We start from the raw sequence: 18,793 nt of genomic DNA on the forward strand, positions 1-18,793 counted from the left end.
CGGGTCGTTGCTTTGTGGCACCAGTTTGCTGATTTATTTCTTTTGGTCAGCTGACCACGTTGTGAGGATCGCAGGAATGGTTTAAAAATCGTGAGCTGCTCCTCCGGCGCTTTCTGTTTGGGCGCTGACGCCGCTCTGCGGTGGCGAGGCCCGGAGGGGCGGCGCTGCCCCGGCCCCAGCACTGGGGGCTCCCCCGAGCCGCGGCCCCGCTCGGCCCTTCCCGTCGCGCTCGGGTGACGTGGCGGCGCCGGCGCTGGGGAAGGAGGCGGTGTCACCATCCCGCTCCCGCCGCTGCCCCGGGAGCGCCGCAGGTACGGCCCGGGCGGGGAGCACCGGGGCGGGAAGGGCTGGGCTGGGCTGGGCTGGGCTGGGGGGACAGCCCCGCGGGCGGTGCTGATGGCGGGCGGCGAGGAGGGGCTGTCGCGCCGTGCTCAGGCCCAGCGGGATGCTCAGGATGAGCCCCGGCCACCGGCAGCTCCTCCGGGACATCGCCGCGTCTCCTCGGTGGGTGCTCCGGATGCCCCAGGGATGGCGAGTGCCCTCGGGCCGGCCCCGCGCTGCCCCGCACCGTCAGCACCCCTGCGCGGCTCCGCGGCTGCCGCTGAGGCCGCTGCCGGGGGGATGTCTCCTGGGAAAAGGGAGAGGTGTTCCCACAGGAATCATGTATTACATCAGGACAACCTTCTCCTATTTCAGTCCACCCAGCAAAATCAGGCATTTGGAATTAAGCTTCCTCTACCATCACTTCACTTGTGGATCAAAATTACAATGTGGTTTTTATAGCTTGTGTCCTAAATATCTGCTGGATCAGTTCACTCATTTTGGCCTGTCTCAGTTTGAGTTAAAGCATATTCATCAATTTCTCATACACATTATGAGTTTCTTCCTTTTCCTGATATTTTTCAGATCTTCGCATGAAATCAGAGACCCTGACTGTAACTGCTGAAACCCGACAATTTGATTTGAAATGGCGAGCATTACACAGTTGTTCAATGATTTGTGTGAAGCACACTTGACAGGTTTGCCGTGGAAGGTTCACTTGGGCAGGCAGAAGATCAGCAAAAGAAGGGCTAAGCAAAATCTGAAAAGGGTTGCTTATAATGCCCTGTTCATAAACCTTTTTCAAGATGAGGCTCGTAAGCTGCAATCAAACATTTCCAGACTTCCAGTGAAAAACAAAATTTTGATGCTGTCTTTCAACTTGAGAGTTGGTGGCCTAGGTGCTCAAGCAGATAGACTGGAGAATCTTGTGGACGAACTGGAAACAGCTGAATGCTTACCATTTACTGAACTGAATTCTGTCTTGGATCTCTTAGTACAGCTTGCTGGAACAGGCCCTCCCCAGCTTGTACCACAAAAAAAGGACTATTTTATGAACAACAAATATGTTGGGAGAAATGTCAAATACCAGGGTTATGACTATTATGATGTGAGTGTGTTTGAAGCTGACATACAGTCTCTGATAACAAATGAAGAATGTCAGTTCAATGACACAATTCAAAAGACACTTCAGATAATGGAGTCGGCCCCTGGCACTGGACTCCCTGCCATAGGGCTGTTCTCCCAGAGCTGCCCTGCTGGGGACAAGTTTGAGAAAGAGACACGAGTCTCACTGTTCGGTGCCCTTGTCCACAGCCATACGTATGATATGGACATCAAGTTGGATTTGCCACCAGTGCCTGACAATGCAGATTTGTCTGGACTTGCAATTAAAGTACAGTAATTTGTTTTGGACTTATGAGTGTATGCATGCTTTCATTGTGCTACTTTGAAACTATGTGTTAAAATGTAGGTAGTGGTTTAATTTGTGATAGAAGCATATAACAGTGGAATTTAAGATGGAGCAGGGATTCTTTCTTTTGCAGAGAAGTAGATAAGCTTGTTGGATACAGAGATGTATGATAACAAAAACCTTGGTCTTGTCCTATAGCTGTGTCAAAACCCATCTTGTGGCCACAGGCTTTACTAATTTAAGCCATCAGCTGTATCTGTGCCTTCCCCACCATAGCAATCTTTTGCTTGCATTTTTGCCTGCTTTGTCTGTTGAACTCCTCTGCAGTGTTACTTACTTGTTAGTGCTCGGACTGATTGCATCAGCGTTCCTGTCTGAATGTATGTGCTTTGCTGTTCAGCTTACATTACCTAACTTGCTGTATTTTTATCTTGGCTTGTTTTATCTTAAAAGATTTTTTTGTTATTTTTTTTTTCATTGAATGTCCTAGTTCCTATTGTCCTTTCACCTTTTCAGTGTGTACAGTTTCTACTGTATCTTTTTTTCCCCTTTTGCTGTCCATTCTAAATATTTTTGCTGTTTTATTTTCATATAAGTACTAGATAAAGTTTCAGGTTTTTCTTTCCTTCCATTTTTACTGTGTGTAGGTAGGCTTTTCCATAGCCTACCTTTTGATCCTCATCTTATTCCCTCTACCTAACATATGGATAGATCTAGCAATTCCCTTAATTCAGGGTCTTAATTGAAGCTTGAAGACAGACATGTTAAATAGAAAACTCCTGTTTCGTTCAGTGTACACATATGGAGGCAAATTGTAACCTGGGGGAGGCAGAACATTTTTGAGCTAGTGCTGTACTCTTTCCATCAGATGGGAAAATTTGCAATTTCTTGAGGAACATGATGCTTTTTATATGGGTGTGATTGTCTTTTACTAAAATTGAGGACAATTCTGTACATATGACTCCTGTTGTATGTACACTGTTTGGATACCTATAGATGTTCTGCATATGAATAAGGGAAGAAACTATGTTAGTCATAGTTAACAAAATGTTTGCAAATTGGAAGAGTTAGAGTCTGGGTCATTTGCCTCAAACAAAAGGCAGAGCAGTATGATTTTATTAATGTTGCATATTGTTGAATATCCATACCTTAGATTCTCATTTTGTAGAACTGTATGATTACTGAAGGAAGAAGTTTCAAGTTTAACACTAACAAGCACAGTATATTATTTTGATGGTGATTGCCATTTTATGTGTAGGCATTAATACCTGTAGAGACTCAACAAATGAAAAGAGTGCTTACACTGAAAACTTAAAATTGATATAAAGGGAGGGTAGGTAAGACAGGTTGGGTCACATAGTGTCACTTAGTCATGTATGATAGCAGAACATCTTTTTTATTAGCTTCAGTAAAGTATTTTCATGTCTAACATTTGAACTCTCTCTGACAGGTTCCCCAAAGTATAGATCAGTCAGAAGATGAGGGATTTCAGTCTGCATCCAATCTGACTCCTGATTCTCAGTCAGAGCCGAGCATGACTCCAGACATAGACTTGTGGGATGCAGTGCTTACATATGGACCCAGCAAACGAAGATGTTGGGAAAGAATTGGATAGTATGTGTCTGATCTGACTGGCAAACTTACTGTGCATTGTATGCAAATTTGTGAAGGTGTATGGCATCTTAGTTCCAAATGACCTCAGTATAAATAGAGAAATGTGTATTTAATTTGCAAAATTCAATATACTGCATTAATAGGGATAAAGGAATAAAGGTGGTGAAGTTTCAACAAAATAATTCTTAGAGTGCAACCGTTTTATAGGAAAAGAAAATCAACTTTGTCAAAAAAAATGAAGGGATTATGAAAACACTTGCTGTTTATGTGAAATGCAGCATTTTTCCAACTATTCTAACTTCTTATGTGCTATGCAATTTGTCTCAGTCTAAAATGATTCCACATTTTCAGTTTAAAAAGAGAAAGTGGTAATTGTAGAGCAGCATAAAAATTAAACCCATATCTTCCAGTATTGTACAGTATTGTATTCCTTTTCCCTGCCTGTAACCAAAACAAATTATTGCAACAGATTTCTCTAAGGTCTAGGTAGACTTGTAGTTCTTTTGGCTGCTGAGTAGAAGATGCATCTCCTGAGAGAAGGCTCTACACAGTCCTGTTAAGTCTTCCTGGCTTCCCTAAAGTGGAAGGGAAAAAAAAAGACATATATGGCAGGTATCCTCCTTACATTCCTGATGGACAGTGGTGTGCCTGATTCTTGGAGAAACTTTACTCTAATGTTTTCTGTAGTTTTAAGTAGTTATCCAGTGATGTGCAGTTGTAGTGTTATACAGTCTGAGCCTGAGAAGCTCAGAAACTAAGTGCCCTGATCTGATTTTTCAAAACCCACTTTAGCTTTGTTCCTAATACAAGACAGTTTTTCTTGCTACCATTTAGACTATAAGGGTCTTAGATTCAAATATAGACCATATGCCTGACAGCTTTTGTGTAATACCTGCTACCAGAATTCAGAATTTTTGGAAGAATTGGAAAGAGAAATTGTTTTGGAGGGGAGAGTAATCTTTGCTAGGAAGAACTAAAATGTAGTAATAAAAGTTCATTCTAGCATTTTGAGCATATTTCTCTTTAATTTATTTGAATATTAGTATTAAATGAACCATGGAAATCTGGTATATATTGACCTCATTTTCCTAATGTGAAAACTGCATCAGGGAAGGCCACGAAAGCAACTGGTAGTTCTCTGTCAAGAATTCTATCTCTGAACTGATGTTCAAATTATCTACCTATTTCTTCACTGTACTGAGTTTGAGCTACGGTTTCACTGACTGAATGATTGTTCCCTTAAAAATGTACTATATTACAAGTAAGTTTTGTGTGAGGAATTCTGTGTAAAATTCTGAAATGCTTTATTCTTCTGTATGAGATATATTTCTTTCTTTTCATATGATCACCTTGTAATGTTGTTTACTCTGACACAGCCCACCTGGTAAAAAAGAGGAACCGTATCTTACTGAAGCGGGGAGAGAAGCTTTTGACAAATTTTACAAACTTCGAGAAGGGGAATTACAACTGTTCAGTAATACTGTACTTCAGCTTCCTCAGCTTGTGCTGATGAAAGAATCTGAACTGGTTAAGGATGTCTTGAATGTCCTCATTGGTGTGGTATCCACTACATTTTCACTCAATCAGGTATGGAGATTTTTATCTGTGCTTCTTAGTTGAATCTTCTTGGTTTTTTCTCCATAGAGGCTTCCTCTTCAATACATGTACTTCTGTTGAGATATTGCAGTTGTGGATAGTGTTAAAAGGTTGAATGTTGCCTAATGGCAATAAAGCAGTATTTATATATTGCAGTAATTATGTTATTGCAGTAGGCTAATAGTATTTGTAGTCCTATAAGTGAAAATAGGTTATGAATTCTTGAAAATAGGTGTGTAAATAGTTTTGTAAATTGGATTTTCTTTAAGGAATTAGATAATAAGTCATATTCTGTATATTTGAAGATACCATTCATACTCGTGAAATTTTGCTACAGTTTAATGTTTATCTCACTGTCCTGGCTATATAGTCTCAGTCACCACATTGTCTAAACTGAAAATTTGTCTGCTGTCATTTTTGTGTGTAAATGTTTGCTATTATAAGTCAGAATACAGCTATGAAATACTTAAATCTGCCTTTTTTTCACCCTATTTTCTTTTAGGCTGCACAGACATTTGTGATAAAGGAGGGGGTATATGTGTCTGGAACTTCACCAGAGACAATGCACAACCTGCTCTCAGAAGTTGCAGAGTATGGAACCTATTACACACGACTTAGTCGCTTTTCTCTTCAGCCAGTTTTGGATTCTTCATACAGCAAAGGACTTGTGTTTCAGGTGAAACAATTGTATTAAATCATCTAGATTTAATGGGCCAGTTATCTTATGTATAGAAGGTAACTTCTAATTAAAAGGTAAATTAGAATTTCGTGTAAAGCTGGAATTTCTGCATTCTGCAAAACTGTAAAGTATTTTAAATGTAATGCTCCATCCCAGCTTCGCAATGAACAGTGCCACTGTATTTAAATCACAGCTCTTTGTGCCTAGGGCTTGCTTTACTGAAACATGCAGTAAAATGCCTTCATTACCTGAAGCGTGATTTGTTTAGTCATGTTGTTATGTTGTGGACTAAAGGAATATAATTTTTAGATGTTTTAAAGGCATTACGTATTTATACAGTAAGATATATAAAATTAAAATACACAAACTTTATTAATACAGTATGTGTGTGTATATATATATATATAAAATATATATTTTTTAAAATGAACAGCTGAAGTAGATAAATATGGTATTTAATAGCTTTAATTACTTTTTCTTTGTTCAAAATTAAGTGCAGATTTTCCCTGTCAATCCTCTGTGTATTGTGCTGAGCTGTATGTACCCCATGTAATATCAGGTGATTTAATCTCTTTCCAATGCATAGAATTAAGTTAGAATTCGTTATGAAAATTTTTTTATTGTGAATATTTGATTTACAGAAATGTTATTCAATTTCTGTTAAGAAGGTCTTCTTAGAAAAAGTTCTAGATGAGTTTTTTCCAGTATCCAATTTAGGCATAAAAATAAGGAAACAGGTTTCCCTAGGTATGTGTTCTAGAGAACAGGGAGCTTCTCAAAGGGCAATGCAAAGAAGCTGAACCAAGATGCTTTGTTATACTGTGTGGCTACATTGGATGTGTAAAGAGTATAGAGGGGTCATCTGGCTAATTGGAATGTCTGAAGTTGCATGGACCCTCACTTTCCCCTTACTTTATTGTACAAGTCCCTCTTACCTTCATATGCCAGTTATTTAAGTAAAAGGTTTGTTTTCATGCTGATGCAATTGATATGAGACATTGATAAACCATTAACAACTTTCACAGGAGCACTTTAAATATTTTCTGTTGATACTAGGCATTCACGAGTGGACTGAGAAAGTATCTTCAATATTACCGAGCCTGTGTTTTGTCAACACCTCCTACTTTAAGTCTTCTAACAATCAGTTTTCTCTTCAGAAAATTAGGTCGTCAGTTGAGGTAAGAGAATGATATTAAATGTTTAAGCTTTTTGTAGCAGGAAATTGCAATTTATTCATATACACTCTGAGTAGTAAATGGGCATTCTTATTTACTCTATCAGTATTTTTCCTCTAATTTTAACAGAAAGGTTGTTTTACATCCAGAAGATTGGAGGGGAAATATGTAAGGTCTTTATATTCAGTTTCTTTGTTATCCCAGTTATCATTCAGCAAATACGGTATGATTGTGTGATATTCAACTTCAGCGAAGTTCATCACTGTGATCTCAAGAAACTTCTGGTTGGAATTTTTATGTGTGTTTTAATCCTGTTTTTTAGGTATTTAGCTGAACTTTGTGGCATAGGAACAACTGCACTGGGGATCAGTGGTGGAGCTGGTGCTTCATTTCCTACGGTGATTTTTAGTTTGATGTTTTTATGTTTGGTTTGTGTTACAATGTTAATATTCTTCAAAGTTACATTGGATGAAATACTTAGTCTTGGTCTCTCTGCTAGCAAAGTTATGACTTTGGACTCCAATTAGAATACTGTTATCCTGTGTTTTCAATTCCTAAAGAAAACACAAGGGCCTAAAATAAGCCTTAGAGCATTTTGGTTTATTCTAGTCACATGAATCCAACTCTATACATACTTGTTTCTCTTTAGTGACTATAAAGTGAGCTTGAGGTAACTAGCTCAGGTAAAGTGATCTTAATTGCAGATAAATAGAGGAAGTGAGATGAATCCTACCTTCTGTGTCTAGTGGACCATGTAAAACCATGTCTTTATGAGTCTTTTGTTACTAAAGTTGTAGTGCAGTTTGCTGCCTAACGTTAGGCTGTCTTTCAATTTTTTAGGGTGTTAAATTGCTTTCATATCTGTACAAGGAGGCTCTGAACAACTGTAGCAATGAACATTATCCAGTTCTTCTGTCTTTGTTGAAGACAAGCTGTGAACCATACACAAGGTGCGTCCATACTGTTCTCTGCATAATTTGAGTTTAAGAGTTACAAATTGATCATCTGGTGAGTAACTGCCCATTTAACAATGGCTTTTAACATTAAAAAAAAAAAGTCTCTATCTGCAATATATATTAAAATTAATTAATCTTGCTGAATCCTTCTTTCCCTCTTTTTTTCAGCTCAGTAACAATTGAAGGGTTGTATGTGTGACTAGATTAGTAAATAAATATGTGTAAATAAGACTTCTTTCTTTTTGCTGGTCCTGGAAATTCATACTGGAATATAAGACTCAGATAAACTTTTTTTTTCTCATACCTGTAATAAAATCCTGAAAATGGCAACTGACAAGTTTCTCTCCTCATTGCACAAACTGGGAAAATTCATGCTTATTTCCACTGTCTTTTTGTTGTGGGCTTTTTAGTAAGCAAAAATGAATAAAATATCTGTTGTAACCAAATGATAACAGGAAGTAGAGTTCCTTGGATTGCAACAGTTTTGTTAAGTAGTGCACATCAAATTAGAAACTATTAGTTTATAGACTTCTGAAGAGATGCCTTTTTTTAATAGCTGTTTACAGGAACTATAGCTGTAGTCCATCATCAGTTTACAATGTTACTTAATAGATGTAATGATACTTAGTAAGAGAATACAGTCTGTCAAAACGCTCTAAATTTAGGACTCCTCCACAGCCACCCTTCTTGTGTTTCCTTCCTTCTACATAAAATGATCTTCAGAGAAATTTAATTTCAGATTTACCAGAAGACTCACTGAAATATCTTCACAGCTTCTACCCTTCTATTTATAGAAGGAAGTCAGATTTCTGAAATACCAATGGCAGGATTTCATGGCATCACAAGGAATCTAAAAAAAATTGAAAGTATGCTTACTAGTATGTGATACTTACTGCATTCATTCCTAAATTTGTTGCAGATATGTATCAAAGCATCAATCATATGATCAAGGCTGCCATGGAAGGAGGTCTCCATTATCTGCAGAAAGTGTTATCCCATTCATTTGTTAACCTGAAAGAAATTAAATAATAGAAGTTGTTGCTCAAGTAAATCATAGAAACATCAGATTTAATAATTTAAAAGTTCATAACTTTTTACTTACAACCTTAAAATTGAACAGTGTTTGCTGTGTTAAATGCTTTCTCTTTGTTACACTCAACATCTAGAAGCAGTGTTAGTAAGAAAAAAATATCTTCATGGAGCTCTGTCTGAGCCTCTTTATCTATAGCTTCAGATTGTGTTGTAAAAAAAAAGGTATTTTTTATTTCTTCAAAAGTTTGGTTTCACACAGAAAAAATATGAGAAAGCATGAATAAATATTCCAAAATAGGAGTTTTTATTATTCGGTGTATATTAAAAATGCCTCTATGTCCAGGGAGGAAGTGCTTGGTATTGCATCTTTGTTTTATATCCTTTTAGTTTTTCCCTGCAGAAATTATCTCTCTTTAAAGCAAATCCTTTCTGCTTATCTCTCTCTGTGCTCTTGATGCAGTTTAAAGATTTCTATAAATTTTTATGTATGCTTAGTAAATTGATATACAGAAATAAAAAGATTGTTTTAATTAAGGCACTGTTCTTTCACCAAAACTAACTATCAGTGAAATATTCTGTATAAAAATGGTTTAAGGAAAGTGTAGAGCCACAGTCTCCTCTGTGTACATTTAAATATCACTGTCACAGCACTTGTTTTTTATCCTGCCTATAGCTTGTGTCTTTTGGGATTTTAAAGAATATACAAATTGCTTGGTTATAATAAAGATGAGAAGGCAGGAGGTTTGACTTTCAATATTGTACAATTTTATTTTTTTTTAGATTTATCTATGATTGGGTATACAGTGGTGTATTCAGAGATGTTTATGGAGAATTTATGATCCAGGTGAATGAGGATTATCTTTGTTTCAGAGGTACAGTATATATATGGAGCATTTATAATTTATATGATTTGTATTGCTAATTAAATAACTAAAATATATGCTTTCATCTTTTTGTTATGTAGATAAACATTACTGGACTCATGGTTATGTTTTGATTTCAAAAGAAGTAGAAGATTGTGTCCCTGTATTTCTTAAACATATTGCTAATGATGTATACATATGTGGGAAAACCATAAACTTGCTGAAATTGTGCTGTCCTAGGGTAAGTTTTGGGTTGGTTCCTTCCTATGACATTGAGAAAATCATGTCTCCTTAAAGGAAGTTTTTAGGTTTTTATCAAGTTCACTTCTTTATTGAAAACCAGTATTGCATAAGTAAATGTTGATTCATGAAAGCCAATTACTTGCTCTCAGATACTTGTGAGCTGATTATCTACTCTACTTGCTAACACCTCACTGCAGAAATATAAATTTTAACAGCATCAAATTTATCATATCCAATGCACATGCTGTATTTCTTACTTTTCTTTGTATTAAAAGCAGAAATGTTTTAGGTGCTCAAGCAAGGGCCTTCCACTTCTCACACAACTCACACTACGTGTTGGTTCAAAGCTGCCTCACTTACCAGGTCTTGACTCAGTTCTGCACAGCTCTTGTATTCCAGCTTCATCATTACGTTTCTAAGAAGCCCTTAAATAGTTCTGTTTATTCATATTTTGCAGAATGAGTCTTGTTCTTGATAAGAAAAACATGTTAAACTACTTTGTGTCTTCCCTCTTCTCTATCTATGTCTAAAAAATTAAACAACCAGAGAGGTGTCTAAAGTCAATAGGCACTCTTTTTCAGGTAACTAATATTCTCTTTCCTTCTAAGACCAGAGTCTTGACAGAGCAGAGCAGCTCATTATCAGCTATCTAGTATTAGGTATAAGCATAATACCTCAAGTGAGATGTCCCTCTGCTAGTTTTCCTGAGCCTGCTCTCATAAGCATTCCCAAACCATGACTCTGTTGTGCCAGTAGTACTGGGCTTTCTATAGAAGTGTCAGTATCATTTCTATAATTACAGCTTTATCAGTCACTAACACAGTATCTTAATAGATAGAACATTCCCCCAGGTTGTGTGGCACCCAGGCTCAGTTATCTTCCATCTGAGAGTTACAGTCACACTTCATCCCTTTTCAACAATGCCCTCAAGAGCTGGCTCTTCACTTCTGCTTAGTCTGATACATTCCCAGGAACACACCTCTGGGCATCCCATCTTCTGGCTCTTACCAGTAGACGGGGAAATCCAGTGTGAGTTTGCTCGTGCACATCCTAATTTTTTTTTTCCCAAGCTCAGTTACCCGTTTTCTGCACTGAGTAGAGTAGCTTCAGAGATTTAGGGGTGTTGAGGTGGAGTAGAAAGAGCTAAGATACTTAAAAAATAGGTACTCTATGATGTGCACTGACTGTGTTTTTGAGAGTTACGTCTTGTGTGGAGCTGTCTCCTGTAGGTGTGTGTTAGTTCTATTCCAGACATTTCCTACTGAGTCGGGGTCTGTGGGGAATGTAAGTGAATAAAACCTAACTTTTGACAGGAGATATGCATTCAATGCTGAGTTACTCATGCTCAGTTAATCTGGATATTCAGAAAAGGAAATTTGAGACATTTAGAACATGATTAGTATAAATGTATGTATTGGATTTTAGATTCCTGTTCAATTCAGTGGTGAAGACAGAACCCTGGGAATCTGACCTGTGATCCAAGTTGTGGAACATTGTACCTCTGTCTCCTACTTTGAATGATGTAAATGCTAAAACCAATGTTTTTAGTACAAAATTTTAGATCCTGAATAGAGACTTGTGTCAGTGTCTTGATGCACTACTAAGTTAAAAGAAATATATAATATGAGTACATAATATAAAGTTTTGCTATTTAAAAAATGTATTTAAAAGGAAATTTCTCATTTTTCAGCATTATATCTGTTGGTCAGATATACCTGTTCCTCGGATTTCAGTTATTTTTTCACTTGAAGAACTGAAAGAAATAGAGAGAGATTGTGCAGTGTATGTAGGTCGAATGGAAAGAATTGCCCGATACAGTTCCATAAGCAAGGAGGAAAAGGTAAATGAATAAAGGAATAAATACCTCATTGGGATTTTTATTTTTAAATACTCAATTTTAATTTTTATTATAACTTTTAAAGAATTTTTATTTATGGTTAGAATTTTTTCACTGGTCTATTACTGTTTTAATTGTTATCATAGCAAATAAACTTCCTTAATATAGCTTTTAAAAGTATAGGTGGTGTGTTGTATTTTCATACACTAAACGATTGTTGGACTTCCATCTTAGTTCTTTGCAGCAGCAGATTTGTCCTCGTACTGAAGAGATTGTTAGATCCTAATTTAACAAATGTGACAAGCTAATTAGTAACCAGATAAGACTATTTGTGATTTGCATAGCTAATAGTTTTTTCAGAACTTTTTAGTTAGAGACTTCTGTCCTTCAGATTCCGTCATGTAGTGTATATATCAGATGGATTTCATTTGTTTTAAGATCTGGAGTATTAACTTTCAATAGCAGTTTGCAGACTTTCCATTTAATTAATTTTTTTATTCATATATCTGTATTATATTAACATATTAATAACCATTTTAAAGTATGTACCTGTCTGCAACAGTGTATTTTCAAATCTAAAATAATAGAAAAAATTCCACCAGTAGTTTTGTTTCTTCTTTTATTTTTTAGGATTTGCGCATGGAAATAGCCAAACAAGAATTAATTGTTCATGCTCGGGAAACTGCTAGCAAAGTACTAAAAGCCATTAGTGGTAAGTTGCAGTGGTGTTTCATGTATTTTCTAGTGGGTTTATTAATATAAACTAACGATATCTTCTTTTAATACAGATCAGCAAATATCAGAACGAATGGCTTTGGATGCAAAGAAACGGGAACAGTTTCAGAAGCTGAAAGACCAGTTTGCAAAAGACCAAGAGGTATCTCTGTATGTTTCTAAAGGCCTGCTGTATTTCTTAGGCAAATAAACGAAAGGGTATCTTGATTTATTGTACTGAAGTTGAATGAATAACTCGTGGGGTACAAATAAGAACTTGCATATGTGTAAGTTACAGCTGGTATTGAGAGTGGCTTTTAAAAGTTTTAAATATTTATGCAGCGTCGCCTTGCAATGAAGCAGGAGGAGATTGATGATGATTTCAGCTATGCCCGAGAGCTCAGAGAGAGAGAAAAAAGACTGAAAGCTTTAGAAGAGGAAATGGAAAAAAAGGCAAGGTAAGCGTATCCGAGTAGTCTCCAAAACCATCATAAAGACCTCAGGAAAAAATTATTGTGTATTAAAATTTATGGTACTAGTAGTTCCCAGACACTGTTCTACAAGGGTAATGTTTGCACTTAAAGGTGGATGTAAGGATTTTTGGTAATCTGTGAGCAATTTTGCTAGGAATGGTTAGTGGCCCAAAAATCTGGGACCCACTAATTTGTTCCAACCCTATGCAGTCTGGGTTTTGTTATAATCAAAATTTCAGGAAAAAAAATTTAACTCCATCTTACAAGTAAAAGCAGAGCCCAGAGTAAAAGCAAAAATGGTCACATGTATGTCAAAGCAGAAGTAAAAGACAGATGAAGGAGTTAGATTGATATTTCACTTTCTTCTGCTACCTCTAAAAATACTTAAGATAAGTAAGTGACCTACTAAGAATAGGTATAGAAATACATATTGACTAAGAATACAGTCCTGTTTTTTCCACCTGTTTATTGTCTATGATTGAAGCCTCTGGCTTCTACATTTTAAAAACTACTCAGTTTTGAAGTGCTAAAAAACCTTATTCTGGGAAGATGAAAATCAGTAAGCAAAAATCTATAACTTAGCCTTTTTTTAATCTTCATTTAGGCAGGAATTAATTGACCATTATAGCAAACTTTCTGATGATGCAGCTCGTAGGGAACAAAGAACATTATGGAAAATCCAGCGACACAAGTTGGAAACAGCCCGTCTTAAGTTTCTGTTAGAAGATCAAAAACGCATTGAGGTATCTTCTGAAAATATTTAAGAAATATAATTTAGCAAATTTGATATTTGGTACTTAAAGACTTTTGGGTTTGTCTTTTCTTTTACTTGTAGGAAATGCTTGAAAAACTTCCAGATGGAAACTACAGGAGAAAATTAGATATTATTCCTTATAAACAGTGCCAGTTGACTTTGGATAAAAACTCTGTTGAGAAAGATCCACCTTCACAGGTGAGTTCATTTTCTTACATAAACTCCAAGTTACTGTTCCAGGTTTCCCTAAAGGGAGTTTAATTTCACTGTTCATTTCAGTTTAGTAAACACAAGGTTCATGGTAACAACAGGATAAGTTGTTATCACTTACTTACAGTACGTATGAAAAATTGGAAAATTCTAAATCCTGTAATGAAGTGGTACCCTAATTAGTAGCTTGATTATGTGACTAGCCATACAGTGTAATAATTATTTCTTTTTTAGGTGTCTTCTGTGAAACCTCTGCATTCTAATGAGGCAATTGACAGAAAAGAATCTGAGCCCGAACAGGAATATGCTCCTTCTGCTGACAAAGCACTGCCTATGCCAGAGACAGCAAATAATGATGCTGATCAGCATTTTCAGCCTGAAGCAGCAGGATCTCAAAGCAGTCTCCAAAGTTCAGAGAAAGCTTGCAGTCCTCTATGTTGTGCTGACTCCGTACCTGAATCCAATGTGAATATAGAAGATTTCTTATCAAAGCCACAAGATGAACAGTCTGTCGCCGTTAGCATACAAGGATCTTCGCTAGATGAAGCATTCAGAAATATTAACTCAGATCTTTCTGAGACTTCTCAAGTAAGTGAAAGTCAGCCTGTCTTGGGAGGAGCACCAGAAGGAGAAGACAACGTGCCATTGCATCAGCAAACAGAGTATGATTTTAATACGGTCCTCAGACCATCTGCAACTTGGCAGGGACATGTTAGAGTTGGAGAAAATGTATTTGATGTGGAATACAGAAGGCCTCGGTGGAATATGCATGGACATGCATCTGATGCCAGCATTAGAGTGGGAGAATATGTACCTCAAGTGGACACTTACCAGCCACATTCAAGCCCTTATGGGCATTCTTCAGACTCCCATATAAAAATCAGCAGCTATGTTTCTGAAGTTGAATCTAGCCGACCTCGATGGAATATTCATGGGCATGTTTCTGAAGCTCATATTAAAATTGGGGAATATACTTCAGAGATAGAGCCCTCAAGGCCTAGGTGGAACATTCATGGACATGCTTCAGAAGCCAATATTAAGATTGGAGAATATGTGTCAAATGTAGCTCCTACAAGGCCTCGGTGGAGCATCCATGGCCATGCATCTGATGCCAGTATCAAGATTGGTGAAAACGTGTCGGAGGTGGTCTCAGCCAGACCTCGTTGGAACGTCCATGGGCACGCGTCACAGTCACACATCAAAATCGGAGAACTGGTTTCAGATACGGAGCCTTTGACATCCCGCTGGAGCCCATTTGGACATGCATCCCAGTCAAGCATCCAAATAGGGAAGTGGGCCCCATCTACAGAAAATGATCCAATACCTCATCGTAAAACCATTTCAGGTTCTTCATCCGACTCCACAGTACAGACACTTCTGTACAGTGAGGAGTCATCTCCTGCTGAAGGGAGCAGAAAGGAAGTTAAACTGTCACAAGTTAGGGAAGAAACTTTACCACAGTCACAGATGTCTGACAGTGTTACAGACTTTCCTGATGCTAATATTAAAGATGATAAAGAAGAAAATGAAAAGAAACAAGAAGGTAAAATGAAATTAAATTTATTCAGTCAGCATTTAAGGGCTTGTGAAAGTAACTGTAAATGTTTGTGTTCAAAATGGGTACTTACTACTTAATTCCTTGCATAACTTTTCAGATACTGCTAGAATTCAGAGGAAAGAATAGAGCTTAGTCTTGCCTTCTATAGACAAGAGACAGAGCATTAAAAAATTCTAGCCTGAAACTTTATGAAACAGGACCTTGTGGGTTCTTGAGTAGTGAACATGCATAAAAATACTTGAGTGGGGCAATTGGGAGGGACTCTTATTGGAGTCGTTATTTCTGTGATGGTTTGTAAAGAAATTTTGAACAACATGAGGAGCAGATCTGAAGTATGAACTAAGTATTATAAGTAGGTCTAAGTAAATGCTGGTTTTAATTGTATTTACAGTAATTGCAGACGTGGTCAACAAGGACCCTTCTCCAGACTCCTTACAGAGCATACAGGTAAGAAACAAAAGTAGTTGTTGAAAAGATTTATTTTTCCTTTGAAGAATTAGACACACTGGTAGTTCAGGTACTAAGTTTCTCTCCTAATCTAGTAGTCATTGTAAAACCATATTGTTTTCACCTGTCTGAAGTGTACAGGTGAGTAGGTGCTTGTATTTTCAGTTGGAACAGCTGGTCAGTTACCTGTAAGAACACGTTAAGCCTGAGTAGACAAAGCCAGCATCTCTCATAAAATTGTCCATTTATGTGTTTTAGGCAGAAGAACCTGAAAAAGCCATTCCACAAGATACTGTGCCTCAGGAAACCTTAATTGCTGAAGCTAATGCTTCCAAGACTAAGGAGGAGGAGGGGGAAGAGGAAGATACATGGAAGAAAGAACAAGCTTATTTGAAAGCCTTATCAGATCAGTATTGTATTGAAAAATATCAAGATAGTTATGATTTGATGTGTAAGTAGAACTGTTGGAACAGTAGATCAATAGAAGATATGGTAAACCTGATCAAGAAAGCTGAGTGCCAAAAAAAAACCCCTGACTTACCAGTAAATTATTGATGTTATGAACTGCAATAGCCAAACAATTTGCTCATAGGCACAAAGATGAGACGTTATGATTTTCTACCCTAGAAGTGTTTGTAGAGTTTAATAGGAACATATTATCAAACTTCTTAAATATAATAACTTACAATGTTTATATATTTTTAAATTTAGCAGAACTACCAGTTTCTCATCTCTTGCATCATGTGATACCAAGATCGTATACTTTTCCTGTGGATCCTACAGTGCAGTCGGCAACAGATGAAACTGCTGTACAGCTGAGTGAGCTCTTGTCTTTGCCAGTGCTGATGAAACGTTCTATTACTGCTCCACTTGTGTCTCAGTGAGTATTTATTAGAAATTTAGCAATTAATTTAGATTTTAATGTTGTATTCTGTTTTGAGACAAGAGTTGCACAAAGGTGTGTTCTCTTAAATTTTCTCTTTGCTCCTAGAAGTGGTTCAGTGGATGGTCCATTACTAATTAAAAAGTTCAGATCTACATGATAAATAGTAACATAAACTTAGATTTTTATGTGTGAATTAAAAATTTGAATGTCTATTTGAAATACAAGGGCTTAGAGGGAAGTGTTTGCTCTCCGGCTTGTGGATTATGCAGCAGTGATTTTGACAAGATTGGTTTCATTGTTCTTTTAAAAAGAAGGTGTGTTCTTTATAATGTATGTGTTTTTATTTGGCAGATGAAAACTAAGGGACTAAAAAAAGAAAAATCTTTTCATTATGTGAACACTCATGCATATTGATCAGGGTATATTTCATGTTTCTATGGGAATTCCAACTTCAGGGCTGTTTTGAAGTATAATAGAAACTATTCTTGTTACAGTTGGGATATATAGGGAAACCACATATATGTCAGACTGTTTTGTGAGTATATCTAATGGTGTTTTAAATAAAAGTTTTTGTTATTATGTACAAGATTAGCTTCTGTCACAAAAACAGTTGTTTACAGATGCGTTAATTCCCCTTTTACAATCTGCTTTCTTGTAGGTCTGAATTTCCATTTACTAGCTCTGAGTATGCTATACTCCCAAGTTTGGTGCAATGTAGAAAGATATAATTATCTAACTTAATTTTAAACATCCAGACCGGCTCCCAGAATGATCTGTGTACAGATTCATGCATCTGGCAAAGCAAAGTGAGCAAACCAGAGCTGCGTGCTGGCAGAATTAGCCAATCCCTGATAGGCAAGTTAAATTGTTTAAAGCTAGGTTGAATACCTACACTATACTGTAAACTGTAGTGTAGACCTGCCATCAGTGTCTAGTGACAGAGCTTTACCAACTAGTTATTCTTCTTGGGGATTTAATAGTCTTTCTTAATCTGTTTTTGTAGATGACAGAGATAAGAAGGTTATTGATAAAATCTTGCTCCAGGCCCAGCAGCATGCTCTAAAGATTATTATATGCAGCTGGTCTTAAAATACATCCCCAGTACTGTTCAAAACCCAGTTACCTGAAGTTATAGGTTTTAATTCTGGTAAATTCTGGATGAAGACTTTTTGGCTCTTGTTTTTTTGCCTATGTGAATATCATCCTGTCTTAAGTTCTGGAGCATTAATCTGATGTAGCTACAGCTGAATGTTAACAGTAAGGAAGGAGTTGCATGTAAGTCTAATACCTTTTCTGTGGTTTTATTTTAGTGTTTCTCTTGTGAACAAAGCAATAGTTGATTACTACTTTGTGGAGCTGAACGTAGAGAAGCATTTTGAAGCACTGAGACACTTTTTGTTAATGGAAGATGGGGAGTTTGCTCAGTCACTCAGTGACCTGTTGTTTGAGAAGGTATTTGCTTTGTTGTCTTAATCGTTGTGTTTGAGTTGTCTGTTTTGGCTTGATGTCTCTGAATTAATTTGGATGGGAATGAGGGAATGGTGTGAATTAGAATCCTAGCTTTTGACATTTTCCTTTTTTGTACTGTGTTGAGAAGTCTTGCAGCAAGAAACTGTTAACACTGTAAGGACAGAGGCAAAAGGAGGTCTTTGGCAGATAAGGAGTCATGGAAGGGTATTTCACTGTTTACTGTGAAAACTGCTGCATTATTGCTGTCCCCTCCCATCTGCTGGCAGCAGGGCTGGAGAGCCTGTAGCCATTCGCTAATATCCATTGGAAAGCCCTGTGTTGCAAGATACCTACTCTTACCTTAAGTATACTTAAACAGAGAGAGGAGAGTGCTGGGCCCTCTGATGAGACAGTATTTTCATGACTCACTGCTGTATTTGTGGGGAAGACAGCAAGGTAGGAGGGATAGCCTGGGTTAATATGGCTGGTTGCCAGTGGAGATATGCGCTGTAGGGGAATTAAGGCATTTCTGTGAATCCTGAGAATGCTTTAGACCCAACTGGAGAAAGCACTCA

At 37.2% G+C, this 18,793-nt stretch overlaps 1 protein-coding gene across 1 annotated transcript in view; it reads left to right on the forward strand.

Annotated features, from left to right (window-relative positions):
• TUBGCP6 (tubulin gamma complex associated protein 6) overlaps nt 1-18,793 on the forward strand; it is a 42,920-nt gene that overhangs the window by 19,296 nt on the left and 4,831 nt on the right. The window contains 20 exon segments of the mRNA XM_051795677.1: nt 907-1,714; nt 3,183-3,346; nt 4,723-4,933; nt 5,445-5,618; nt 6,678-6,799; nt 7,119-7,194; nt 7,637-7,746; nt 9,565-9,656; nt 9,749-9,888; nt 11,581-11,730; nt 12,358-12,439; nt 12,516-12,604; nt 12,784-12,899; nt 13,519-13,657; nt 13,750-13,866; nt 14,113-15,421; nt 15,828-15,883; nt 16,142-16,334; nt 16,595-16,763; nt 18,080-18,221. Of these exon segments, the coding sequence (XP_051651637.1) occupies nt 907-1,714; nt 3,183-3,346; nt 4,723-4,933; nt 5,445-5,618; nt 6,678-6,799; nt 7,119-7,194; nt 7,637-7,746; nt 9,565-9,656; nt 9,749-9,888; nt 11,581-11,730; nt 12,358-12,439; nt 12,516-12,604; nt 12,784-12,899; nt 13,519-13,657; nt 13,750-13,866; nt 14,113-15,421; nt 15,828-15,883; nt 16,142-16,334; nt 16,595-16,763; nt 18,080-18,221 (4,459 nt within the window).

This window comes from Manacus candei, unplaced genomic scaffold, assembly GCF_025592945.1.
Source record: "Manacus candei isolate 608988 ecotype Guabito, Panama unplaced genomic scaffold, ASM2559294v1 h1tg000043l, whole genome shotgun sequence".
Classification (NCBI taxonomy): Eukaryota; Metazoa; Chordata; class Aves; order Passeriformes; family Pipridae; genus Manacus; species Manacus candei.